This window comes from Salvelinus namaycush, chromosome 25, assembly GCF_016432855.1.
Source record: "Salvelinus namaycush isolate Seneca chromosome 25, SaNama_1.0, whole genome shotgun sequence".
Taxonomy (NCBI): Eukaryota; Metazoa; Chordata; class Actinopteri; order Salmoniformes; family Salmonidae; genus Salvelinus; species Salvelinus namaycush.
In genome coordinates, this window is record NC_052331.1 from 39,776,643 (window position 1) to 39,803,869 (window position 27,227).

The 27,227-nt window shown below is 42.8% G+C and overlaps 1 protein-coding gene across 1 annotated transcript in view; it reads left to right on the top strand.

Moving 5' to 3' along the window:
- Nucleotides 1-27,227, top strand: part of LOC120019942 (probable G-protein coupled receptor 158) — a 151,665-nt gene that overhangs the window by 5,510 nt on the left and 118,928 nt on the right. The window contains exon 2 of the mRNA XM_038963352.1: nt 6,727-6,832. Within this exon, the coding sequence (XP_038819280.1) occupies nt 6,727-6,832 (106 nt within the window). The remainder of the gene's footprint in view (nt 1-6,726; nt 6,833-27,227) is intronic.

Below are 27,227 nucleotides of genomic sequence, written 5' to 3' on the forward strand. Positions count from 1 at the left end.
GCAGTAGTAGCTAAGATGGGGAGAAGTCTGTCTATAATAAAGCGATGCTCTGCCTTCTTAACAACACTATCAACAAGGCAGGTCCTACAGGCCCTAGTTTTGTCGCACCTTGACTACTGTTCAGTCGCGTGGTCAGGTGTCACAAATAAAGGACTTAGGAAAATTGCAATTGGCTCAGAACAGGGCAGCACGGCTGGCCCTTGGATGTACAGAGAGCTAATATTAATAATATGCATGTCAATCTCTCCTGGCTGAAAGTGGAGGAGAGATTGACTTCATCACTACTTTTATTTATGAGAGGTATTGACATGTTGAATGCACCTTGCTGTCTGTCTAAACTACTGGCACACAGCTCAGACACCCATGCATACCCCACAAGACATGCCACAAGAGGTCTCTTCACAGTCCCCAAGTCCATAACAGACTATGGGAGGCACACATTACTACATAGAGCGATGACTACATGGAACTCTATTCCACATCAAGTAACTGACGCAAGCAGTAAAATTAGATTTAAAAAACAGATTAAAAAACACCTTATGGAACAGCGGGGACTGTGAAGCAACACAAACATTGGCATAGACACATGCATACACACACACACACACACACATACGATAACATACGCACTATACATACACATGGATTTAGTAATGTAGTGGTGTAGTAGGGGCCTGAGGGCACACAGTGTGTTGTGAAATCTGTGGAATGTTTGTAATGTTTTAAAATTGTATAAACTGTCTTAATTTTGCTGGACCCCAAGAAGAGTAGCTGTAGCTCTAATAAATACAAATACAATGCTTAAGCTATTACGTTACGGCCGTATGGTTTTGTTTTGAGCTGAGTAACTTAAAAATGAAAGCCTTTCTCCTGCTTGGTGATTACCCCATGTTTCTGTATCCTCACATTCCCAACATACATTTAGTCTCACCTTCCATTCCTCCCTCCCTTACACACACACACACACACACACACACACACACACACACACACACACACACACACACACACACACACACACACACACACACACACACACACACACACACACACACACACACACATAGACAGAGAGAGAGATTATTTAGTTTATCAACACTTTCTCTTCTTGCTCCTGGGAAAAGATGGCATGAGCCTCAGCCTTTTCTCTTCACTGGTGTTTGTTTCAGTCACATGCAGCTAATGGGTGTTAGGCTCCTCTGGAGAAGCAGCCCTGGGCCTGGGCATTATGAGAGAGGGAGACAGAGTGATGGGGAGTGGGGCAGGCAGCCAGACAGACAGACAGGCCGACTGTGTGAAAGTGGGAGATAGTGTTTGATCATGTAAGAAAGAGTGAAAGGTTGCCAGACACAGAAAACACAGAGATCAGGAGGATTAATGGCAAACTGAAATACAGAGATCAGGAGGATTAAAAGCAAACTGAAATACAGAGATCGGGAGGATTAATGGCAAACTGAAACACAGAGATCAGGAGGATTAATGGCAAACTGAAATACAGAGATCAGGAGGATTAATGGCAAACTGAAATACAGAGATCGGGAGGATTAATGGCAAACTGAAATACAGAGATCAGGAGGATTAATGGCAAACTGAAATACAGAGATCAGGAGGATTAATGGCAAACTGAAATACAGAGATCAGGAGGATTAAAAGCAAACTGAAATACAGAGATCAGGAGGATTAATGGCAAACTGAAATACAGAGATCAGGAGGATTAATGGCAAACTGAAATACAGAGATCAGGAGGATTAATGGCAAACTGAAATACAGAGATCAGGAGGATTAATGACAAACTGAAATACAGAGATCGGGAGGATTAATGGCAAACTGAAATACAGAGATCAGGAGGATTAATGGCAAACTGAAATACAGAGATCAGGAGGATTAATGGCAAACTGAAATACAGAGATCGGGAGGATTAATGGCAAACTGAAATACAGAGATCAGGAGGATTAATGGCAAACTGAAATACAGAGATCAGGAGGATTAACGCCAAACTGAAAAAAAGGTAAAGAAAGAAAGAGACAGAAAAGGGAATAGAAAGATGGAAAGACACTAACAGACAGTCTGTATAAAGATAGAGACTGACCTGGGGCCCATGGGTAGATACTAACAGACAATCTGTATAAAGATAGAGACTGACCTAGGGCCCATGGGTAGATACTAACAGACAGACTGAATAAAGATAGAGACTGACCTGGGGCCCATGGGTAGATACTAACAGACAGTCTGTATAAAGATAGAGACTGACCTAGGGCCCATGGGTAGATACTAACAGACAGACTGAATAAAGATAGAGACTGACCTAGGGCCCATGGGTAGATACTAACAGACAGTCTGAATAAAGATAGAGACTGACCTGGGGCCCATGGGTAGATACTAATAGACAGTCTGAATAAAGATAGAGACCGACCTGGGGCCCATGGGTAGATACTAACAGACAGTCTGAATAAAGATAGAGACTGACCTAGGGCCCATGGGTAGATACTAACAGACAGGCTGAATACAGAGAGAGACTGACCTGGGGCCCATGGGTAGACACTAACAGACAGGCTGAATACAGAGAGAGACTGACCTGGGGCCCATGGGTAGAGAACACCTGATGTCAGCCAAGGACATAGACCTACATACTGATACCTTAGTAGACAAGGGATTTCAGCTTTGTTGGCTTATCTGGCATTCAGTTTTACTATCGTTGCATTCCTGGGACCGTGTTCATGAAATGTAATAGTGAACTGTACAGATCTAGGATCTGCCAGTCCAACTCTCCAGCTGTCTGAATGCCAACTGTGGATATGTGAAAGGTTCTTTGGATGCATTGACATGGCTATTTCTATAGGCACAAGCACTGTTCATGACACAAACTGTTCACACCCCTCTTATTGGTGGAGAGAATGTTGCAGGTTTAAAGCGTATTTCCTGCAATTCTACACATTTTGTCATGGTGGTGCAAAGAAAATGTTGCAGTTTTAAAGCAAATTTTATTGCAGTGCTATAAAAAAAAATCATGTGATATTTAAGTGACAAAAAATAAACCAATGCAGTAGGCTAATTAACCAATGCAGTAGGCTAATGAACCAATGCAGTAGCCTAATTAACCAATGCAGTAGCCTAATGAACCAATGCAGAAGCCTAATGAACCAATGCAGTAGCCTAATGAACCAATGCAGTAGCCTAAAGAACCAATGCAGTAGCCTAATGAACCAATGCAGTAGCCTAATGAACCAATGCAGTAGCCTAAAGAACCAATGCAGTAGCCTAATGAACCAATGTAGTAGCCTAATGAACCAATGTAGTAGCCTAATGAACCAATGCGGTAGCCTAATGAACCAATGCGGTAGCCTAATGAACCAATGCGGTAGCCGAATGAACCAATGCGGTAGCCGAATGAACCAATGCGGTAGCCTAATGAACCAATGCGGTAGCCGACTGAACCAATGCGGTAGCCGAATGAACCAATGCCGTAGCCGAATGAACCAATGCGGTAGCCGAATGAACCAATGCGGTAGCCTAATGAACCAATGCGGTAGCCGACTGAACCAATGCAGTAGCCGAATGAACCAATGCCGTAGCCGAATGAACCAATGCAGTAGCCTAATGAACCAATGCGGTAGCCGACTGAACCAATGCCGTAGCCTAATGAACCAATGCAGTAGCCTAATGAACAAATGCAGTAGCCGAATGAACCAATGCAGTAGCCTAATGTAACCAATGCAGTAGCCGAATGAACCAATGCAGGAGTCTAATGAACCAATGCAGTAGTTTAATTGAACCATTGCAGTAGCCTAATGAACCAATGCAGTAGCCTAATGAACCAATGCAGTAGCCTAATGAACCAATGCCGTAGCCTAATGAACCAATGTAGTAGTCTGATGAACCAATGCAGTAGCCTAATGAACCAATGCAGTAGCCTGATGAACCAATACAGTAGCCTAATGAACCAATGCAGTAGCCTAATGCACCAATGCAGTAGCCTAATGAACCAATGCAGTAGCCTAATGAACCAATGCAGTAGCCTAATGAACCAATGCAGTAGCCTAATGAACCAATGCAGTAGCCGGACGAAGCAATGCAGTAGCCTGATGAACCAATGCAGTAGCCTAATGAACCAATGCAGTAGCCTAATGAACCAATGCAGTAGTCTAATAAACCAATGCAGTAGCCTAATGAACCAATGCAGTAGCCTAATGCACCAATGCAGTAGCCTAATGAACCAATGCAGTAGCCTAATGAACCAATGCAGTAGCCTAATGATCCAATGCAGTAGCCTAATGAACCAATGCAGGAGTCTAATGAACCAATGCAGGAGTCTAATGAACCAATGCAGTAGTTTAATTGAACCATTGCAGTAGCCTAATGAACCAATGCAGTAGCCTAATGAACCAATGCAGTAGCCTAATGAACCAATGCCGTAGCATAATGAACCAATGTAGTAGTCTGATGAACCAATGCAGTAGCCTAATGAACCAATGCAGTAGCCTAATGAACCAATGCAGTAGCCTGATGAACCAATACAGTAGCCTGATGAACCAATGTAGTAGCCTAATGAACCAATGCAGTAGCCTAATGAACCAATGCAGTAGCCTAATGAACCAATGCAGTAGCCTAATGAACCAATGTAGTAGCCTAATGAACCAATGCAGTAGCCTAATGTAACCAATGCAGTAGCCGAATGAACCAATGCAGTAGCCTAATGAACCAATGCAGTAGCCTAATGATCCAATGCAGTAGCCTAATGAACCAATGCAGTAGCCGGACGAACCAATGCAGTAGCCTGATGAACCAATGCAGTAGCCTAATGAACCAATGCAGTAGCCTAATGAACCAATGCAGTAGTCTAATAAACCAATGCAGTAGCCTAATGAACCAATGCAGTAGCCTAATGCACCAATGCAGTAGCCTAATGAACCAATGCAGTAGCCTAATGAACCAATGCAGTAGCCTAATGATCCAATGCAGTAGCCTAATGAACCAATGCAGGAGTCTAATGAACCAATGCAGGAGTCTAATGAACCAATGCAGTAGTTTAATTGAACCATTGCAGTAGCCTAATGAACCAATGTAGTAGCCTAATGAACCAATGCAGTAGCCTAATGAACCAATGCCGTAGCCTAATGAACCAATGTAGTAGTCTGATGAACCAATGCAGTAGCCTAATGAACCAATGCAGTAGCCTGATGAACCAATACAGTAGCCTGATGAACGAATGTAGTAGCCTAATGAACCAATGCAGTAGCCTAATGAACCAATGCAGTAGCCTAATGAACCAATGCAGTAGCCTAATGAACCAATGTAGTAGCCTAATGAACCAATGCAGTAGCCTAATGAACCAATGCAGTAGCCTAATGAACCAATGCAGTAGCCTAATGAACCAATATAGTAGCCTAATGAACCAATGCAGTAGCCTAATGAACCAATGCAGTAGCCTAATGAACCAATGCAGTAGCCTGATGAACCAATGCAGTAGCCTGATGAACCAATGCAGTAGCCTGATGAACCAATGCAGTAGCCGAATGAACCGATGTAGTAGCCTAATGAACCGATGTAGTAGCCTAATGAACCAATGCAGTAGCCTAATGAACCAATGTAGTAGTCTAATGAACCAATGCAGTAGCCTAATGAACCAATGCAGTAGCCTAATGAACCAATGCAGTAGCCTAATGAACCAATGTAGTAGCCTAATGAACCATGTGCCAGTAGAAGTGCTGCATGTGTACACTGCAGGAGACTCTCCCAGAGGTAAACAGCATCAAGCAGCCTTTGGTCTATTGATTTACTGTAAGCGGATAAGCTATTCATGTTTTGGTTACAGTAAACATGATGTTCAGAGCTAGATTCAACATGATTCAATTGGGTTATTTAGGCTTGGCTGCTTCTCTCATCAGGGCACATTAAAAAAAATGAAATAAAAAATGGATTCAACATAGCATGAACATATTAACGTTATACACAGGACATTGTTTTTATGTTGCAATTGACATTAAATTGGAAGATATACCCTCATTGAGTGGTTTTTGATGCTCATACCAGTTTTTGCCTGGATAATAGTTCATCTGTAGGAATTGGACCAAAGTGAGACCCTGTTATGATGAGGTCACAATGGAACCTCTGCCCTTCTTTCATTCTCTATCTGACACTAAAAGAGACGTCTGAGTTGAAGCTAACTGCTCTCTCTGACCTCTCTCTGACCTCTCTCCACCCTCTCTCTCTCTCTATCTTTCTAACCTCTCTCTCTCTCTGACCTCTCTCCACCCTCTCTCTCTCTCTATCTCTCTAACCTCTCTCTCTCTCTCTCTCTGACCTCTCTCCACCCTCTCTCTCTCTCTATCTTTCTAACCTCTCTCTCTCTCTCTGACCTCTCTCCACCCTCTCTCTCTCTCTATCTCTCTAACCTCTCTCTCTCTCTCTGACCTCTCTCCACCCTCTCTCTCTCTCTCTCTCTCTTTCTAACCTCTCTCTCTCTCTCTCTGACCTCTCTCCACCCTTTCTCTCTCTCTCTCCCTCTCTTTAACCACTCTCTCTATCTCCACCCTCTCTCCACCCTCTCTCTCTCTCTCTCTCTAACCTCTCTCCACCCACCCTCTCTCTGTCTCTGTCTCTCTGTGTCTCTCTGTGTCTGTCTCTCTGTCTCTCTGTCACTCTCTCTCCCTCACCTCTCTCCACCCACCCACTCTCTTTATATCTCTCTCTGTCTCTGTCTCTCTTTCTCTGTCTCTCCTATTACAGGGGTGTGGTTCGAGTGGACGTCAACCTCCAGGATGTGGACATTGACCAGTGCTCCAGCAGTGGCTGGTTTGCTGGAACTCACCGCTGTAATCTGACCAGCATGGATGTGAGTCTACTTCTCTGATCCTTAAGTTCGTCCATTAATCCTTCCAACTTTCCATCCATCTCTCCGTTCATCCATCCATCCATCCATCCATTCCTCCCTCCATCCCTTTGTCCAGACATCCATACATCCATACATCCATGCATCCATCCATTCCTCCTTCCATACATTCATCCATCCATCCATGCATCCATCCATTCCTCCTTCCATACATTCATCTGTCCATCCATTCCTCCATTTCTCCATCCATCCGTACAAAACAATCATACAGGACATAAAGCCCTTAGTTAGAATACAGGACATAAAGCCCTTAGTAAGAATACAGGACATAAAGCCCTTAGTAATAATACAGGACATAAAGCCCTTAGTTAGAATACAGGACATAAAGCCCTTAGTAAGAATACAGGACATAAAGCCCTTAGTTAGAATACAGGACATAAAGCCCTTAGTTAGAATACAGGACATAAAGCCCTTAGTTAGAATACAGGACATAAAGCCCTTAGTTAGAATACAGGACATAAAGCCCTTAGTAAGAATACAGGACATAAAGCCTTTAGTTAGAATACAGGACATAAAGCCCTTAGTTAGAGTACAGGACATAAAGCCCTTAGTAAGAATACAGGACATAAAGCCCTTAGTTAGAATACAGGACATAAAGCCCTTAGTTAGAATACAGGACATAAAGCCCTTAGTAAGAATACAGGACATAAAGCCCTTAGTAAGAATACAGGACATAAATCCCTTAGTTAGAATACAGGACATAAATCCCTTAGTTAGAATACAGGACATAAAGCCCTTAGTTAGAATACAGGACATAAAGCCCTTAGTTAGAATACAGGACATAAAGCCCTTAGTCAGAATACAGGACATAAAGCCCTTAGTAAGAATACAGGACATAAAGCCCTTAGTAATAATACAGGACATAAAGCCCTTAGTTAGAGTACAGGACATAAAGCCCTTAGTAAGAATGCAGGACATAAAGCCCTTAGTAAGAATACAGGACATAAAGCCCTTAGTAAGAATACAGGACATAAAGCCCTTAGTTAGAATACAGGACATAAAGCCCTTAGTAAGAATACAGGACATAAAGCCCTTAGTAAGAATACAGGACATAAAGCCCTTAGTAAGAATACAGGACATAAAGCCCTTAGTAAGAATACAGGACATAAAGCCCTTAGTTAGAATACAGGACATAAAGCCCTTAGTAAGAATACAGGACATAAAGCCCTTAGTAAGAATACAGGACATAAATCCCTTAGTTAGAATACAGGACATAAAGCCCTTAGTAAGAATACAGGACATAAAGCCCTTAGTTAGAATACAGGACATAAAGCCCTTAGTTAGAATACAGGACATAAAGCCCTTAGTAAGAATACAGGACATAAAGCCCTTAGTAATAATACAGGACATAAAGCCCTTAGTTAGAATACAGGACATAAAGCCCTTAGTTAGAATACAGGACATAAAGCCCTTAGTAAGAATACAGGACATAAACCCCTTAGTTAGAATACAGGACATAAAGCCCTTAGTTAGAATACAGGACATAAAGCCCTTAGTCAGAATACAGGACATAAAGCCCTTAGTAAGAATACAGGACATAAAGCCCTTAGTAAGAATACAGGACATAAAGCCCTTAGTTAGAATACAGGACATAAAGCCCTTAGTTAGAATACAGGACATAAAGCCCTTAGTTAGAATACAGGACATAAAGCCCTTAGTCAGAATACAGGACATAAAGCCCTTAGTAAGAATACAGGACATAAAGCCCTTAGTAATAATACAGGACATAAAGCCCTTAGTTAGAGTACAGGACATAAAGCCCTTAGTAAGAATGCAGGACATAAAGCCCTTAGTAAGAATACAGGACATAAAGCCCTTAGTAAGAATACAGGACATAAAGCCCTTAGTTAGAATACAGGACATAAAGCCCTTAGTAAGAATACAGGACATAAAGCCCTTAGTAAGAATACAGGACATAAAGCCCTTAGTAAGAATACAGGACATAAAACCCTTAGTAAGAATACAGGACATAAAGCCCTTAGTTAGAATACAGGACATAAAGCCCTTAGTAAGAATACAGGACATAAAGCCCTTAGTAAGAATACAGGACATAAAGCCCTTAGTAAGAATACAGGACATAAAGCCCTTAGTAAGAATACAGGACATAAAGCCCTTAGTTAGAATACAGGACATAAAGCCCTTAGTAAGAATACAGGACATAAAGCCCTTAGTTAGAATACAGGACATAAAGCCCTTAGTAAGAATACAGGACATAAAGCCCTTAGTTAGAATACAGGACATAAAGCCCTTAGTTAGAATACAGGACATAAATCCCTTAGTTAGAATACAGGACATAAAGCCCTTAGTAAGAATACAGGACATAAAGCCCTTAGTTAGAATACAGGACATAAAGCCCTTAGTAAGAATACAGGATATAAAGCTCTTAGTAAGAATACAAGACATAAAGCCCTTAGTTAGAATACAGGACATAAAGCCCTTAGTAAGAATACAGGACATAAAGCCCTTAGTAAGAATACAGGACATAAAGCCCTTAGTAAGAATACAAGACATAAAGCCCTTAGTAAGAATACAGGACATAAAGCCCTTAGTAAGAATACAGGACATAAAGCCCTTGGTAAGAATACAGGACATAAAGCCCTTAGTAAGAATACAGGACATAAAGCCCTTAGTTAGAATACAGGACATAAAGCCCTTAGTAAGAATACAGGACATAAAGCCCTTAGTAAGAATACAGGACATAAAGCCCTTAGTTAGAATACAGGACATAAAGCCCTTAGTAAGAATACAGGACATAAAGCCCTTAGTAAGAATACAGGACATAAAGCCCTTAGTTAGAATACAGGACATAAAGCCCTTAGTTAGAATACAGGACATAAAGCCCTTAACAAGAATACAGGACATAAAGCCCTTAGTAAGAATACAGGACATAAAGCCCTTAGTTAAAATACAGGACATAAAGCCCTTAGTAAGAATACAGGACATAAAGCCCTTAATAAGAATACAGGACATAAAGCCCTTAGTAAGAATACAGGACATAAAGCCCTTAGTAAGAATACAGGACATAAAGCCCTTAGTTAGAATACAGGACATAAAGCCCTTAGTAAGAATACAGGACATAAAGCCCTTAGTAAGAATACAGGATATAAAGCCCTTAGTTAGAATACAGGACATAAAGCCCTTAGTAAGAATACAGGACATAAAGCCCTTAGTTAGAATACAGGACATAAAGCCTTTAGTAAGAATACAGGACATAAAGCCCTTAGTTAGAATACAGGACATAAAGCCCTTAGTTAGAATACAGGACATAAAGCCCTTAGTTAGAATACAGGACATAAAGCCCTTAGTTAGAATACAGGACATAAAGCCCTTAGTAAGAATACAGGACATAAAGCCCTTAGTTAGAATACAGGACATAAAGCCCTTAGTAAGAATACAGGAGATAAAGCCCTTAGTTAGAATACAGGACATAAAGCCCTTAGTAAGAATACAGGACATAAATCCCTTAGTTAGAATACAGGACATAAAGCCCTTAGTTAGAATACAGGACATAAAGCCCTTAGTTAGAATACAGGACATAAAGCCCTTAGTCAGAATACAGGACATAAAGCCCTTAGTTAGAATACAGGACATAAAGCCCTTAGTAATAATACAGGACATAAAGCCCTTAGTTAGAATACAGGACATAAAGCCCTTAGTTAGAATACAGGACATAAAGCCCTTAGTTAGAATACAGGACATAAAGCCCTTAGTTAGAATACAGGACATAAAGCCCTTAGTAAGAATACAGGACATAAAGCCCTTAGTTAGAATACAGGACATAAAGCCCTTAGTAAGAATACAGGACATAAAGCCCTTAGTTAGAATACAGGACATAAAGCCCTTAGTAAGAATACAGGACATAAAGCCCTTAGTAAGAATACAGGACATAAAGCCCTTAGTTAGAATACAGGACATAAAGCCCTTAGTTAGAATACAGGACATAAAGCCCTTAGTTAGAATACAGGACATAAAGCCCTTAGTAAGAATACAGGACATAAAGCCCTTAGTAAGAATACAGGACATAAAGCCCTTAGTTAGAATACAGGACATAAAGCCCTTAGTAAGAATACAGGAGATAAAGCCCTTAGTAAGAATACAGGACATAAAGCCCTTAGTAAGAATACAGGACATAAAGCCCTTAGTTAGAATACAGGACATAAAGCCCTTAGTAAGAATACAGGACATAAAGCCCTTAGTAAGAATACAGGACATAAAGCCCTTAGTTAGAATACAGGACATAAAGCCCTTAGTTAGAATACAGGACATAAAGCCCTTAGTAAGAATACAGGACATAGCTTATTTGCAAGCAATATGTATGTCCCTCTGAATGTTATTGCTAATGCATATAAAACTGCAGAGTACTTGGCAAGATAACACACATCCAAGATATGTACTGCTACTGGGAGAATCAAAGAAGGCACGAGAGAAAAAAAAACACCAGTCCTGTTCTTAATAATAATGCTCCCCAAACGGAATCTATTGTCTCGGTGTCGAAGTTAACGGATAACATGTGGTTTGTCTCCATGTAGACAGTCAATCACTCTGGTGGAGCAGAGGCCGGGTTTCATCTTTGTTCTTATGTAAAGAATAGCAAGATTAACAGAATTCTGTAGCAATATTTGCATTGAATATGGGATGCTGCAAATAATAGACCATTGCTTGAAGGTGCCTGTTAACCACAGCTTAATACGGTGTAACATACTCTGCAAGTGGAACAGGGAGGTTTTAACCAGTGTTTCTAGTGACTGGCACCGGGGGGGGGGGGGCGTCATATTTGATCACCCTCAAAGTGCAGGAGTTTTTGATGACGTGAAGTGTGTGTGTGTGTGTGTGTGTGTGTGTGTGTGTGTGTGTGTGTGTGTGTGTGTGTGTGTGTGTGTGTGTGTGTGTGTGTGTGTGTGTGTGTACTGTGTTTGAAGTGTGTGTCAAATATGTGTTGTGTAATGTGTTGAAGCAAAATTCAGTGGGGTCGGGCTTGTTGATCAGGCTTGCTGTTCAGGCTTGCTGTTCAGGCTTGTTGATCAGTCTTGTTGATCAGGCTTGTTGTTCAGGCTTGTTGTTCAGGCTTGTTGTTCAGGCTTGCTGTTCAGGCTTGCTGTTCAGGCTTGTTGTTCAGGCTTGCTGTTCAGGCTTGCTGTTCAGGCTTGTTGATCAGGCATGCTGTTCAGGCTTGTTGATCAGGCTTGTTGATCAGGCTTGTTGTTCAGGCTTGCTGTTCAGGCTTGTTGTTCAGGCTTGCTGTTCAGGCTTGCTGTTCAGGCTTGTTGTTCAGGCTTGTTGTTCAGGCTTGCTGTTCAGGCTTGCTGTTCAGGCTTGTTGATCAGGCTTGCTGTTCAGGCTTGTTGATCAGGCTTGTTGTTCAGGCTTGCTGTTCAGGCTTGCTGTTCAGGCTTGCTGTTCAGGCTTGTTGTTCAGGCTTGTTGTTCAGGCTTGTTGTTCAGGCTTGTTGTTCAGGCTTGTTGATCAGGCTTGTTGTTCAGGCTTGTTGATCAGGCTTGTTGTTCAGGCTTGTTGTTCAGGCTTGCTGTTCAGGCTTGCTGTTCAGGCTTGCTGTTCAGGCTTGTTGATCAGGCTTGTTGTTCAGGCTTGTTGTTCAGGCTTGCTGTTCAGGCTTGCTGTTCAGGCTTGCTGTTCAGGCTTGTTGATCAGGCTTGTTGTTCAGGCTTGTTGTTCAGGCTTGTTGTTCAGGCTTGCTGTTCAGGCTTGCTGTTCAGGCTTGCGTGGCATGGCCTTGGCTATATGATGTATTATAAATGCAGTGTAATGGATTGCAGCAAGAACACTGAATTATTGACCATACTCGTTGTCTGGGTGCTCCCCCTCCTAGGCGTTTCCCTCTTCTGGGAGTCCTACTGAAGGAACATACCAAGGTTCCATGTATCCCTGTTCTACTGAAGGAACATACCAAGGTTCCATGTATCCCTGTCCTACTGAAGGAACATACCGAGGTTCCATGTATCCTAGTAACCTGCCAGGATGTGTTATATTGTTAGATTATCACTTGTTCTGAGAGCTAAATTGTGTGTGATGTGTGTAATAAAGAGGTGTGTGTGTGTGAGTGTGTGAGCGAGCGAGCAATTCTAATCTTGTCATGTCAGATGAGTAGTACAAAAACACTGTGACAGGGGTTGATATTTTCTAAACAACATTTCAAAGCACATTGGACTTTGTCCTCCATTGACTTTGGATCTGCTTGTGTTTTGGCTTAACAGCAGCCAGTGAGTGGACGTCATCTCCTATCAGTCTCTTCTCTGTCCCAACAGAGATGCTAACTGACAGAAGCTTGAATAAGGGTAAGGGGCCTGGGGGTCCAAGCACTGAGTAGCCTACTACTCCCCAATAGAATCCAAACATTAACTTATGCCCCCCAGGAAAGCAATTTTATTAACGTAACTACTCATCAACTGCTGAATAAACAAATTAATACTTCAGTAAATAAATCATTCACGCATCAGTATTTCTAATTATACTTTTTTGGGGGTTAATGACATACATTTTAGTTAAATTAATACGATAGTCAAGTTTGGGGGTTGCTTTCATGTTGTTAGTTGGGAGTTGAGTCTTACTGGCTCGTGCACAATGTGGAGGAGCACTGATGGATTTGACAAGTCATGCTGTATCAGCATCCACCATCTGCCCTGCATATCCCTGTGGTCTCTGATATCCTGTGGTCCCACATAGCCTTTAGTCCCACATAACCTTTAGTCCCACATAACCTTTAGTCCCACATAGCCTTTAGTCCCAGATAGCCTTTAGTCCCAGATAGCCTTTAGTCCCAGATAGCCTTTAGTCCCACATAGCATTTAGTCCCAGATAGCATTTAGTCCCTTTAGTCCCACATAGCCTTTAGTCCCAGATAGCCTTTAGTCCCAGATAGCCTTTAGTCCCAGATAGCCTTTAGTCCCACATATCATTTAGTCCCAGATAGCATTTAGTCCCTTTAGTCCCACATAGCCTTTAGTCCCAGATAGCCTTTAGTCCCAGATAGCCTTTAGTCCCAGATAGCCTTTAGTCCCACATAGCATTTAGTCCCAGATAGCATTTAGTCCCACATAGCCTTTAGTCCCAGAAAGCCTTTAGTCCCAGAAAGCCTTTAGTCCCACATAGCCTTTAGTCCCATGTAGCCTTTAGTCCCAGATACCCTGTGGTCCCACATAGCCTTTAGTCCCAGATAGCCTTTAGTCCCAGATAGCCTTTAGTCCCAGATAGCCTTTAGTCCCAGATAGCCTTTAGTCCCACATAGCATTTAGTCCCAGATAGCATTTAGTCCCTTTAGTCCCACCTAGCCTTTAGTCCCAGAAAGCCTTTAGTCCCAGAAAGCCTTTAGTCCCACATAGCCTTTTGTCCCACGTAGCCTTTAGTCCCAGATAGCCTTTAGTCCCAGATACCCTGTGGTCCCACATAGCCTTTAGTCCCAGATAGCCTTTAGTCCCAGATAGCCTTTAGTCCCAGATAGCCTTTAGTCCCAGATAGCCTTTAGTTCCAGATAGCCTTTAGTCCCAGATAGCCTTTAGTTCCACCTAGCATTTAGTCCCACATAGCCTTTAGTCCCAGATAGCCTTTAGTCCCAGATAGCCTTTAGTCCCAGATAGCCTTTAGTTCCAGATAGCCTTTAGTCCCAGATAGCATTTAGTCCCAGATAGCCTTTAGTCCCACATAGCCTTTAGTCCCACATAGCCTTTAGTCCCACATAGCCTTTAGTCCCACATAGCCTTTAGTCCCACATAGCCTTTAGTCCCAGATAGCCTTTAGTCTCAGATAGCTGGCTGCACAATATCCTGTGTAGATTGACTCTACCAATCATATCATGCTTCTTTAAGACTTGATCTTTAACCCTTACTAGAGTTGAGTTGAGGGACCTACTGTTGCATCACCTTTACCAATTCCTTTGCTCTGTATATTTGGATCGATCGATCAATAAACCAATCAATCAATCAATTAATCAAATGTAGTTAGTATTTTTAATAGATAGCTACATGTCACAAAGTGCACATACAGTATAGACACAAAGTGGACATATGAGGAACATACATGCATAGCTACACATCACAGTAAATTGGCACCGGCGAACCATTTGTCAAGCACAGACTTTCCCTTTGTGGAGCACTGAAAAATACCCATATTGTAGCTATTCTGAATGCTCTGCCTCCTTCTCTTTGAAGTACATCGATGACTCACCACAGCGCTTGTCTTCAGTGGGCTGGAATCCATGGTTACGGAGCTCCAGGTGATTGTCATCTCACATCGAGTCAAGTCTTAATCATGCCCGGCGATCTCTTATGAGCTCCTTTTGAAAGAGGGAACAGGCATTATAGTAGCGATCGATATGGAGCCGTATGAATCAGTCAGATACCTGTAATTATAAGTCACATTAGTGTTTCCCTTGGCATTGTTTTGGCGGGGAACCCTACAACAAGGCCTTGGTGTTGGCACCTTACAACAAGGCCTTGCTGTTGGCACCTTATAACAAGGCCTTGCTGTTGGCACCCTACTTCAAGGCCTTGCTGCTGGCACCTTATAACAGGGCCTTGCTATTGGCACCTTACAACAAGGCCTTGCTGTTGGCACCTTATAACAGGGCCTTGCTGTTGGCACCCTACTTCAAGGCCTTGCTGTTGGCACCTTATAACAGGGCCTTGCTATTGGCACCTTACAACAAGGCCTTGCTGTTGGCACCTTACAACAAGGCCTTGCTGTTGGCACCCTACCACAAGGCCTTGCTGTTGGCACCTTACAACAAGGCCTTGCTGTTGGCACCTTACAACAAGGCCTTGCTGTTGGCACCTTACAACAAGGCCTTGCTGTTGGCACCTTACAACAAGGCCTGGTGTTGGCACCCTACAACAGGGCCTTGGTGTTGGCACCTTACAACAAGGCCTTGGTGTTGGCACCTTACAACAGGGCCTTGGTGTTGGCACCTTACAACAAGGCCTTGCTGTTGGCACCCTACCACAAGGCCTTGCTGTTGGCACCTTACAACCCTACAACAAGGCCTTGGTGTTGGCACCTTACAACAAGGCCTTGCTGTTGGCACCTTACAACAAGGCCTTGGTGTTGGCACCCTACCACAGGGCTTTGGTGTTGGCACCCTACCACAGGGTCTTGGTGTTGGCACCCTACCACAGGGCCTTGGTGTTGGCACCCTACCACAGGGCCTTGCTGTTGGCACCCTACTACAGGGCCTTGCTGTTGGCACCCTACCGCAGGGCCTTGGTGTTGGCACCCTATCACAGGGCCTTGCTGTTGGCACCCAACCATAGGGCCTTGGTATTGGCACCCTACCACAGGGCCTTGGTGTTGGCACCCTACAACAGGGCCTTGCTGTTGGCACCCTACCACAGGGCCTTGCTGTTGGCACCTTACAACAAGGCCTTGCTGTTGGCACCTTACAACAAGGCCTTGCTGTTGGCACCTTACAACAAGGCCTGGTGTTGGCACCCTACAACAGGGCCTTGGTGTTGGCACCTTACAACAAGGCCTTGCTGTTGGCACCTTACAACAAGGCCTTGCTGTTGGCACCTTACAACAAGGCCTTGCTGTTGGCACCCTACCACAAGGCCTTGCTGTTGGCACCTTACAGCAAGGCCTTGCTGTTGGCACCTTACAACAAGGCCTTGCTGTTGGCACCTTACAACAAGGCCTGGTGTTGGCACCCTACAATAGGGCCTTGGTGTTGGCACCTTACAACAAGGCCTTGCTGTTGGCACCTTACAACAAGGCCTTGCTGTTGGCACCTTACAACAAGGCCTGGTGTTGGCACCCTACAATAGGGCCTTGGTGTTGGCACCTTACAACAAGGCCTTGCTGTTGGCACCTTACAACAAGGCCTTGCTGTTGGCACCCTACCACAGGGCTTTGGTATTGGCACCCTACCACAGGGTCTTGGTGTTGGCACCCTACCACAGGGCCTTGGTGTTGGCACCCTACCACAGGGCCTTGCTGTTGGCACCCTACCACAGGGCCTTGCTGTTGGCACCCTACCGCAGGGCCTTGGTATTGGCACCCTACCACAGGGCCTTGGTGTTGGCACCCTACCACAGGGCCTTGCTGTTGGCACCCTACCACAGGGCCTTGCTGTTGGCACCCTACCACAGGGCCTTGCTGTTGGCACCCTACCACAGGGCCTTGGTATTGGCACCCTACCACAGGGCCTTGGTGTTGGCACCCTACCACAGGGCCTTGGTGTTGGCACCCTACCACAGGGCCTTGCTGTTGGCACCCTACCACAGGGCCTTGGTATTGGCACCCTACCACAGGGCCTTGGTGTTGGCACCCTACCACAGGGCCTTGCTGTTGATTTGGGGGTGTTTGTGCTTTAGCTGGAAACACAATCACATAGGTGATATCAATAAGCCTATGTCAAGGCCAAAACCTGAACTGGTTTAAATGTATTTGTTTTAGCTTCCTCCCTCCCTGTCCGCTTCACTTACTTGTTCTATCTTCTTCTCTACTTCCTATTCAGCATCTTAAAGTGTCACTCCCTAATCATCTCTACTTATTGACTCATTGTCCCAATTCCCACTCTTGTCTCTATTACCCTAGTGGCAACATGTGTAATTATCTGTTTGCAAACGGGCTTTTTGGTTGAGAAGACATTATATAACCAGATTACGACCAATTGGTCTCTGTTATAACCAGATTACAACCAACTCATCTCTGTAACAACCAGGTAAAGATATATTTGTCATGACAAATCAAGACCTAACAAAGCGTCCCTATACAGCCAGTATACAGCCTGGCCTCATGACGTTGTTGCAACCAGTTTTGACAATAGAATATTATTATCACACCAACATGTTTGTTGAAAAGCTATAGAAAGTTTATGCAGGGCTCATCAAGTCCTCGAAGACTACAAAGACCTCCCCAAGACACCTCCCTTAGAAGACCCCCTCAAGCTCTCCCCAAGGCACCTCCCTTAGAAGACCCCCTCAAATACTCCCTAAGATACCTCCCTTAGAAGAGCAATGTGCTGCTCTGTCCTGACGCAGGGGATCTGTCGCCCATCATCCTGGCCCGACAATAAGCAAAATCATCCCTGCACACAAGATACAACTTTGTGGCAACTATTTAATATATTAATAGATTTTAAAAAGCGGGTTTTTATTCGCCCTTTGTCCTTTCACTATTCTTAAAATCATGTTTGAGCTTTTAATTAAGAGGCGAAAGAAACACACACCTATTTAGGCGAGGTGCTGGCTAGCGGAGTAGAACACTTGAAAAAGAAAAGGAGAGCCGCACACTCTAGGAGCTCAGATGCAAAAATATTTATGTCCAACGTTTCAAAAAATATTGCAAAAATATTTATGTCCAACGTTTCGACAGTCTTCATCAGAGTATAATGACAAACACTGCAGGATGACTCATTTATATAGTGTCAAAAGACACACAGGTGTCTGTAATTATGGTCAGTTGTGGCCTGATATCATTGGTTAATTCTCATATATTAAAATAGCATACAAAAAAACATAAATGGATAGCATACGATCATAGATACAATTTGGCTACATAAGCCTACAAACATTTACAATGAATAGCAAAAGCACAATAATCACAAGAATGGCTTCAGAGCAAAGTCTACGTTGAGAAATTAAAGATCCAGGCAGCCTCTCGTTTTAACAATAAATTGTCGAGGTCACCCCCTCTCCTAGGGAGGGTGAAGTGTTCGATGCCGATATAACGTAGGGACGAAATCAAGTGGTTCACTTCCAAAAAGTGGGCCTCAACTGGATACGTCGAGTTTTTGCACCTAATGGTGGTACGATGCTCCGAGATTCATACTTTTAATTTGCGCTTCGTTTTACCCACATCATTTTTACCACAATAATTTAGTAGTTTAGTCTCCTCAACTTCTTCAACAGCCACACCATTCATTACCAGATTCAGCTGAGGTCTAGCAGTTAAGGAATGATTTGTACCAAATACAATGCTCTTAGTTTTAGAGATGTTCAGGACCAGTTTATTACTGGCCACCCATTCCAAAACAGACTGAAACTCTTTTTTAATGGTTTCAGTGACTTCATTAGCTGTGGTTGCTGATGCGTATATAGTTGAATCATCAGCATACATGGACAACATGCTTTGTTTAATGCCAGTGGCTGGTCATGGGTAAAAATAGAAAAGAGTAGAGGGCCTAGAGAGCTGCCGTGCGGTACACCACACTTTACATGTTTGACATTAGAGACACTTCCATTAAAGAAAACCCTTTGAGTTCTATTAGATAGATAGCTCTGAATCCACGATATGGCAGAGGTTGAAAAGCCATGGCACAGTTTTTTCAACAACAGGTTATGGTCAATAATATCTAAGGCTGCACTGAAAGCTAACATTACAGCTTCCTCAATCTTCTTACTATCAATTTATTTCAACCAATCATCAGTCATTCGTGTCAGTGCAGTACATGTTGAGTGCCCTTCTCTATAAGCATGCTGAAAGTCTGTTGTTAATTTGTTTACCGAGAAATAGCATTGTATTTGGTCAAACACATTTTTTTTCAACAGTTTGCTAAGAGCTGGCAGCAAGCTGATAGGTCTGCTGTTAGAACCAGTAAAGGCTGATTTACCACTCTTGGGTAGCGGAATGACTTTGGCTTCCCTTCAGGTCTGAGGACCAAGACTTTCCTCTAAACTCAGATTAAAGATATGACAGATTGGAGTGGCTATAGAGTCAGCGACCATCCTCAGTAGCTTTCCATCTAAGTTGTCAATGCCAGGAGGTTTGACATTATTGATCAGATATAATTAGCCCAGATATAAGGAGCCTGCATGGGAAGCAAGGGTAGGAACCGGTTCAGGGAACAGAACCAAAAACGGGAAAATAACTAAATGATTTGAGGAACAGAAACCAAACAGAAAAATAAAGTGATTTAAAGCATGAGAACCCATTAATAAAGTTATTTTACATTCCAGGCATTTATTTCCAGTCTCACAAAAATCACAATAAAGCGTCTATGCAAAGCCCTCACTTTGTTATTCAGAAACTTATTCCAGCGTCTGCCTGCCAGCTGAACATCTCTGTCAGTGTGTGTGTTTAGGCTAACTGCCCCTCCCCCTCTGAAGCATAGATTACTGTGGCCCCTCCCCCTCTGAAGCATAGAATAATGTAGCCCCCCCCTCTGAAGCATATATTACTGTAGCCCCTCCCCCTCGGACACATATATTACTGTATACCCTCCCCTTCTGAAGCATATATTACTGTAGCCCCTCCCCCTCTGAAGCATATATTACTCTATACCCTCCCCCTCAAAAGCATATATTACTGTAGCCCCTCCCCCTCTGAAGCATAGATTAATGTAGCCCCTCCCCCTCTGAAGCATATATTACTGTAGCCCCTCCCCCTCTGAAGCATATATTACTGTAGCCCCTCCCCCTCTGAAGCATAGATTACTGTATACCCTCCCTCTCTGAAGCATATATTACTGTAGCCCCTCCCCCTCTGAAGCATATATTACTGTATCCCCTCCCCCTCTGAAGCATATATTACTGTAGCCCCTCCCCCTCTGAAGCATATATTACTGTATACCCTCCCCCTCTGAAGCATATATTACTGTAGCCCCTCCCTCTCTGAAGCATATATTACTGTAGCCCCTCCCCCTCTGAAGCATATATTACTGTATCCCCTCCCCCTCTGAAGCATATATTACTGTAGCCCCTCCCCCTCTGAAGCATAGATTACTGTAACCTACTGACAACATTACAAGCATGATTCAGAAATTTGGGAGAGATGTTTAATTAGAGAAAAAAGCAATGACTTTTTTTCAATGCTAGTTAAGGATACTATAGTTATCATGTTTCATATTGGATTAACAACAAAAAATGTAAGACGTGTTTATAATTCTAGTGCTGCTCTGCACACACAAGCTTGTTGGCTCTGGTCCAGCGTTAAACCAACTTGGAAGTTCAAAGACATTGAAAGTTCCTCCATAGAAGCCGCTCCTCCCTAGGTATAATACTGTGGACCTAATTCAGATAATGCACGTCATAACAAGATGCCCAGCGCTTCAAGGCAAGCTTCCTCTATACTCTCTCTCTGTCTCTCTCTCTCTCTGTCTCTCTCTCTCTCTCTCTCTCTCTCTCCCCTCACCCTCAAAATGTCAGTTGTATTTTACGCCCCAAACACTGTGACTGGCAGCACAGTGTGTGTGTTTGTCTTTCATTATGATTAAACCATGCTGTTAACGGCAAAATTAAATGTGCTCCTAACGACTTTCCTATAGATTAAAAAGCTCCACAGCAAGCTGCTCTATCCGCACTGATTGGTGAGTCATTTAATGTTGAGCTAAATGTAAAATATATATATATTTCAGAGGTTAAAAAAGGAACAAAAAGGAGCGATATAAATCGGGGTTTGAACCAGTTCAGAACTTTATTTTGCTCGTCGGAACAGTGGAACGGAACCCCCAAAAATTATAGTTCTGTCCAGAACGAAACGATTAGAAAATAATTTAGGTTCCAACCCCTGATAGGAAGGGCCTGTGTTGAAATCACTATGAATCAAAAACAAGCCTTCATGCATTATGGATCCTCCGCAGTACAGTGAGTATGTTACATAAGGACTGTAGCTTATGGAATTAGGGGGAGTGAGTCTGTATTAGGTGTGTGTGTGCACGTGCGTGTGTTGTAATTTCCCTGCCCATCCTCTGAAACGTGGCAATAGAGATAATCAGCTTCAAAGGGGGGTGCTTTGCTAATGAGTGTTAGCTGCTGTGACAGCCAAGGAGGTTTGTCCTCCCTCGCCTCTCCTCCATTCCTCCCTCCTTCCATTCATCTGCTCTTCCTTCTCTCCCTGTCTCCATCTTCACGGAGGCACTTTACACTTCAGAGAAGCCCAGCGACGGAACCTTCAAATCATTTCCACATCCACCAATACCTAATTATCTTATCTTCTCTCTTCCTCCTCCTTCTCCCGAGAGTCTCCCTCATTTAAAAATGCAAGCTGCAGACAAGCGCATAAAGTGGTCACGTCAGATGCCATGCCCATCATGACGTATAGCACTATGCATGAACTCAATATATCTCTATTTTCCTCCACTGTTTCCACTGAAATCAAGTCTTTGGTTAACTCAATTTACTATGTAACTTTGAGTACTGCGTGCCGTCTTTAGAATACACGTGGTATACACATGGTAGGCCTCATCTTAAGATCAGCTTTCACGTTTATTTGGGCATCGTCCAGTGAACACCCATACACACTCCATCTCTGTAAGTACATGTATCTGCATACAGTACTATATCATTAACGATACACAGTGCATATGGCATATCTTTTGCATAAGCAAAACATACCAATAAAATATTTGCACAATGTAAAGGCCTACTTACATATTGAACTGTGTTATGTGGGCCGGTATCAGTTATTTTAGGCTTGAAGTCGATAGTGTGGCAGTGGCACGTACACAGTAATGATCAGGCTCAACCTCATCTCAACCTCATCTCAACCTCATCTCAACCTCGGCTCAACCTCATCTCAACCTCATCTCAACCTCATCTCAACCTCGGCTCAACCTCATCTCAACCTCGGCTCAACCTCATCTCAACCTCGGCTCAACCTCATCTCAACCTCATCTCAATCTCGGCTCAACCTCATCTCAACCTCGGCTCATCCTCATCTCAACCTCGTCTCAACCTTGTCTCAACCTCATCTCAACCTCGTCTCAACCTTGTCTCAACCTCATCTCAACCTCGTCTCAAACATGTCTCAGCACCACGAGAGGAGAACATAAACAGCATAAATATTGTATGTTTTTTTTTACCTCACTGCCTCCTTCACTTCCCTTATCATCCCTCGCTCAAGATGTAGAGGAGAGTAGCGGCTTTTGGATTTCTAAAGGCTTTCGGTTGGTTATCAACAGATATTGGAAAAAAAAAACGATTGTGGAAAAGATATAAAGCAAACTTGTCTCTCTGTGACGTACATGCCTGTAGTGCAGGGATCATCAACTAGATTAAGCCGCGGACAGATTTGTTTTCTTGAGCGGATGGTCAGGGGACAGCAACATAATTACAAATCATTTGTAGACTGCAGCTTGACTGCAAGAAGCGGAAACATTTATAGACGATCACGTACTGTATATCTCTCTATTGTGCGTAGGAATATTTTGGAACAGATTTCCAAAATGAAAATAATTTGGAGCTGATTTGCTAGTGTTTTTTCAGTATTTTACGTCTACCAATAACTTGGGGGCCAAATAAATTCACCCGCGGGCCAGATTTGGCTTGCGGGCCACCAGTTATAGTTCTATAGTATATCATCACTAACAAACCCATGTGTCACGCCCTGACTTTAGTTATATTTGTTTTCTTTATTTTTTGGTTAGGTCAGGGTGTGACAAGGGTGGTTTGTTTAGTTTTTGTATTGTCTAGGGGTTTTGTCTTGTCTAGGGTTTTTGTTTATCTATGGGGATTTTGTATGGTCTAGGGGTTTGTAGGTTTATGGTGGCCTGAATTGGTTCCCAATCAGAGACAGCTGTTTATCGTTGTCTCTGATTGGGGAGCCTATTTAGGTTGCCATTTTCCATGTTGGTTTTGTGGGTAGTTGTTTTCTGTTTTGTGTGAGTGCCTGACAGAACTGTTGCGTTTTGTTCCACTTTTGTTTTTTGTTTCAGTGTTCAGGTTATATTAAAACATCATGAACACGTACCACGCTGCGCTTTGGTCTAATCCTTCTTCCTCAGACGAACATCGTTACACCATGTTTGTAATTGACATGAGAACTACTTCATTTCAAAAGTAGTAGCTGACTCTTGTCTGTTTCGTTTTTTTTACTTTTCACTTTAGCAACTCATAGTCTTCAATTTTTGTCAAATTGAAATGCCAGATTTGAGTAGTCATCCTATTATATTGTATTATTGAGAATAAAATAAGAATTGGCTGCCTTGCTCTTTTCCAAGTGAATATTCACAAAGCGTAGCCTAGATGTTGCATTATTCTGTCAAAGATGTCATTAGGATTACTTAAAGTTATCGCTCAGAATTTAAAAAAATAATTATTCTATAAAACACGAAGACTGTACTCTATAACGTTGTGTCTTCTGAGTCTGACGACCACAAGGGTTGTGTTTTATTTATCACCACAGCAGAACGGCCCAGTGAAGGCAGTTCTGAAGCTATAAATCTCTGGAGGTGTGTTCTCCGGCTGACTCCCAACAGTGTAGAACGGTTCCATCCATCCCCAATTTATCTCCAATAGATAAAAATAAAACACTGTCAAACAGAGAAATAAGCAAAGAGAGGATAAATAGTTGTGTCAGAGCCCCCAGCTAGTATCTCATCTCTCCCGAGTTTCAAGACTATAAAAAAACGTTATTTATCCACCGCTTTGTTACGACAAACCGTCATTTGGGAATGAGGCTAATTTGTCCCGCTGGAATGTTAAAGTAAATTAAAAAATTAAAAAAGGCCTCCATATTCAGTATTCTGGCAGAAGTCTCTGTGGTCTCAAGCTGCCTGTCCATCAACCATAGTGAAGATGGTACATTCACAGACGCTCATTATGAAATGCCAAATTGCATTTCCAGTCGACTGTATGTGACAGAACGTAAGAGCTTGATGGTAGGGAAAGACCCAGCCATAGCCCATGGCTATACGAACCCTTCTGAAACACATGGAGCTGCCCTAAGAGAACGCTGCATTGACAGGACTCGGAGACTGAATTGAGTGAATTCACAGACTTGCCTCATCAACAAAGCTTTGTGTTATTCATTAATTCCACTCATCCTCGTACTCCATAGACGTCTTGAACGCTCCTCGAGGGACCAGGACTGGATGTGACACGATGGCTGCTGACAGGATGGAATGTCTCGATTAGCGAATGAGGTTAGACTGCTCTAGGAGATGGAGGGTATTGATAGGCTCAAAGCTCAGACTCGGCTCCAGGATGACATGCATGAGGGGGCATTTTAAATTCATCGGGGGGGGGGGGCACAACTAGTATTGCTTTAGAGCGCTAGTAAAACAAGGTAGATTGGTCCAACTACTGTTCAAATGTACAAAAAAGTATCTGAAATGTAGCCATACAACAAATGTTATTTTTATAGAATAACACAAGGAAGATATGCCCCCCACTAGGACATACAGGTGTATCGGAAATGCATAATTTGCGCCTACCAACACGCACAGATCAGCTGGACAGGTTGAGCACCGGTAGGCTATCAGAGATTCTTACAGGCTTCAACTTCAATAATTATAACTAAAGTCTACATTTCTGTCAGATTTGTGACACTACGCAATGAGCGCAACCTTATAGTAACCTTATAGTAGGCTATCAGAGATTCTTACAGGCTTCAAATTCAATAATTATAACTAAAGTCTACATTTCTGTCAGATTTATGACACTACGCAATGAGCGCAACCTTATAGTAACCTTATAGTAAGCCAAGTCGCCACTTTTCCAGGTACGCAATATGTTTTTCATAGCTGATGTGAAATGTCCTACATGACAGTAGCCATTTTGAATCTGCCGCGAATAAGAGTAAATGCCAAATTCAGAGAGCAACAAACAGGCGCTAATAGCAAGACAGCAGGGAGCATCGGCTGTGTGTCGTTGTCATAGTAATGACTTCACTTTTACAGTAGCCTGTCACACAATGACTGTGCAATGCAAATGAATGATAGCAGACTGAACGTTTGCCTACTTCCTCTAGTAGGCTACACATGGTATTGGTCTTATACTACTGCGACATACAGAATTGAACTAAATGGAGACCTATCTGAACTGTAGCCACATACACAGCAACTGTCATTTTGCACACAAGAAAGCACTGGATGTTGAAGAGAAGCCTCACGAAGACTGGTAGCCCAAGAGGGACCATGGACAGAAGGCGTGATGAAGGGATGCACTGCCAATTTCAGCACCACCAAAGTGACAGCCAGGACAATAGCAGCACAGCGCCAGGGCTCACCTCAGAGCACAATCAATAGGCTACTTTGGTCATTGTCCCTATACCTATAAAATAACGCAAAGCTGTATATCTATCAATAGCAATTAGACCCACGAAAGCAAGCAATGACATTAAGAATCACAGATAAATCTAACATGCATTGTAGTAAAAAGCAAAGGCCTATTTGCCATATCTTCAATCTAAGCCTACAGGAAAGGGTGTGCCCTCAGGCCTGAAGGGAAGCAAAAGTAATTCCGCTACCCAAGAATAGCCAAGCCCCCTTTACTGGCTCAAACAGATGATCAATTAGCCCGTTACCAACCCTTAGTAAACTTTTGGAATGTTTGACCAAATATAATGCTATTTCACAGTAAACAAATTAACAACATATTTTCAGCACGCTTTTAGGGAAGGGCATTCAACATATTCGGCACTTACACAAATGACGGATGATTGGCTGAGTGAAATTGATGATAAAAGATTATGGGAGCTTTGTTAGACTTCAGTGCAGCTTTTGACATCATCGATCATAATCTGCTGCTGGAAAAAAGGTATGTGTTATGGCTTTACACCCCCTGCTATGTTGTGGATCAAGAGCTACCTGTCCAACAGAACACAGAGGGTGTTATGGCTTTACACCCCCTGCTATAATGTGGATAAAGAGTTACCTGTCTAACAGAACACAGAGGGTGTTCTTTAATGGAAGCCTCTCCAACATAATCCAGGTAGAGGCCCCTTACTTTTTTCAATCTTTACTAATGACCTGCCACTGGCTCTGAGTAAAGCCTGTGTGTCTATGTATGCTGATGACTCAACACTATACACGTCAGCTACTACAGCGACTGAAATGACTGCAACACTTAGCAAAGAGCTGCAGTCAGTTTCAGAATGGGTGGCAAGAAATAAGTTAGTCCTAAATATTTCAAAAACTAAAAGCATTGAATTTGGGACAAATCATTCACTAAACCCTGAACCTCAACTAAATCTTATAATGGGTAATGTGGAAATTGAGGAAGTTGAGAAGACTCAACTGCTTGGAGTAACCCTGTATTGTAAACTATTATGGTCCAAACACATTGATGCAACAGTAGCTAAGATGGGGAGAGAAAGCGCAGCTCTGCCTTTTTTAACAACGCTATCAACAAGGCAGGTCCTACAGGCTCTAGTTTCGTCACACCTGGGCTATTGTCCAGTCGTTTGGTCAGGTGTATAGGGCTGAAGCGTTCACGAAATTTCATAAGAGGTGATTGTCAAGAAAATAACTGTCGGTCTCACGGTAATTGACCGTTAATTAACATAAACACATTTAGCATCTCCTGGCTTCCACGCATAGCCTACAAGACATTTTTAAAAAGTCTAATAAATCCATGTAATACAGCCTACACCTTCACAATAAATCCATTATTTACAGTGGTGTAAAGTACTTAAGTAAAAATGCTTTCAAGTACTACTTAAGTAGCTTTTT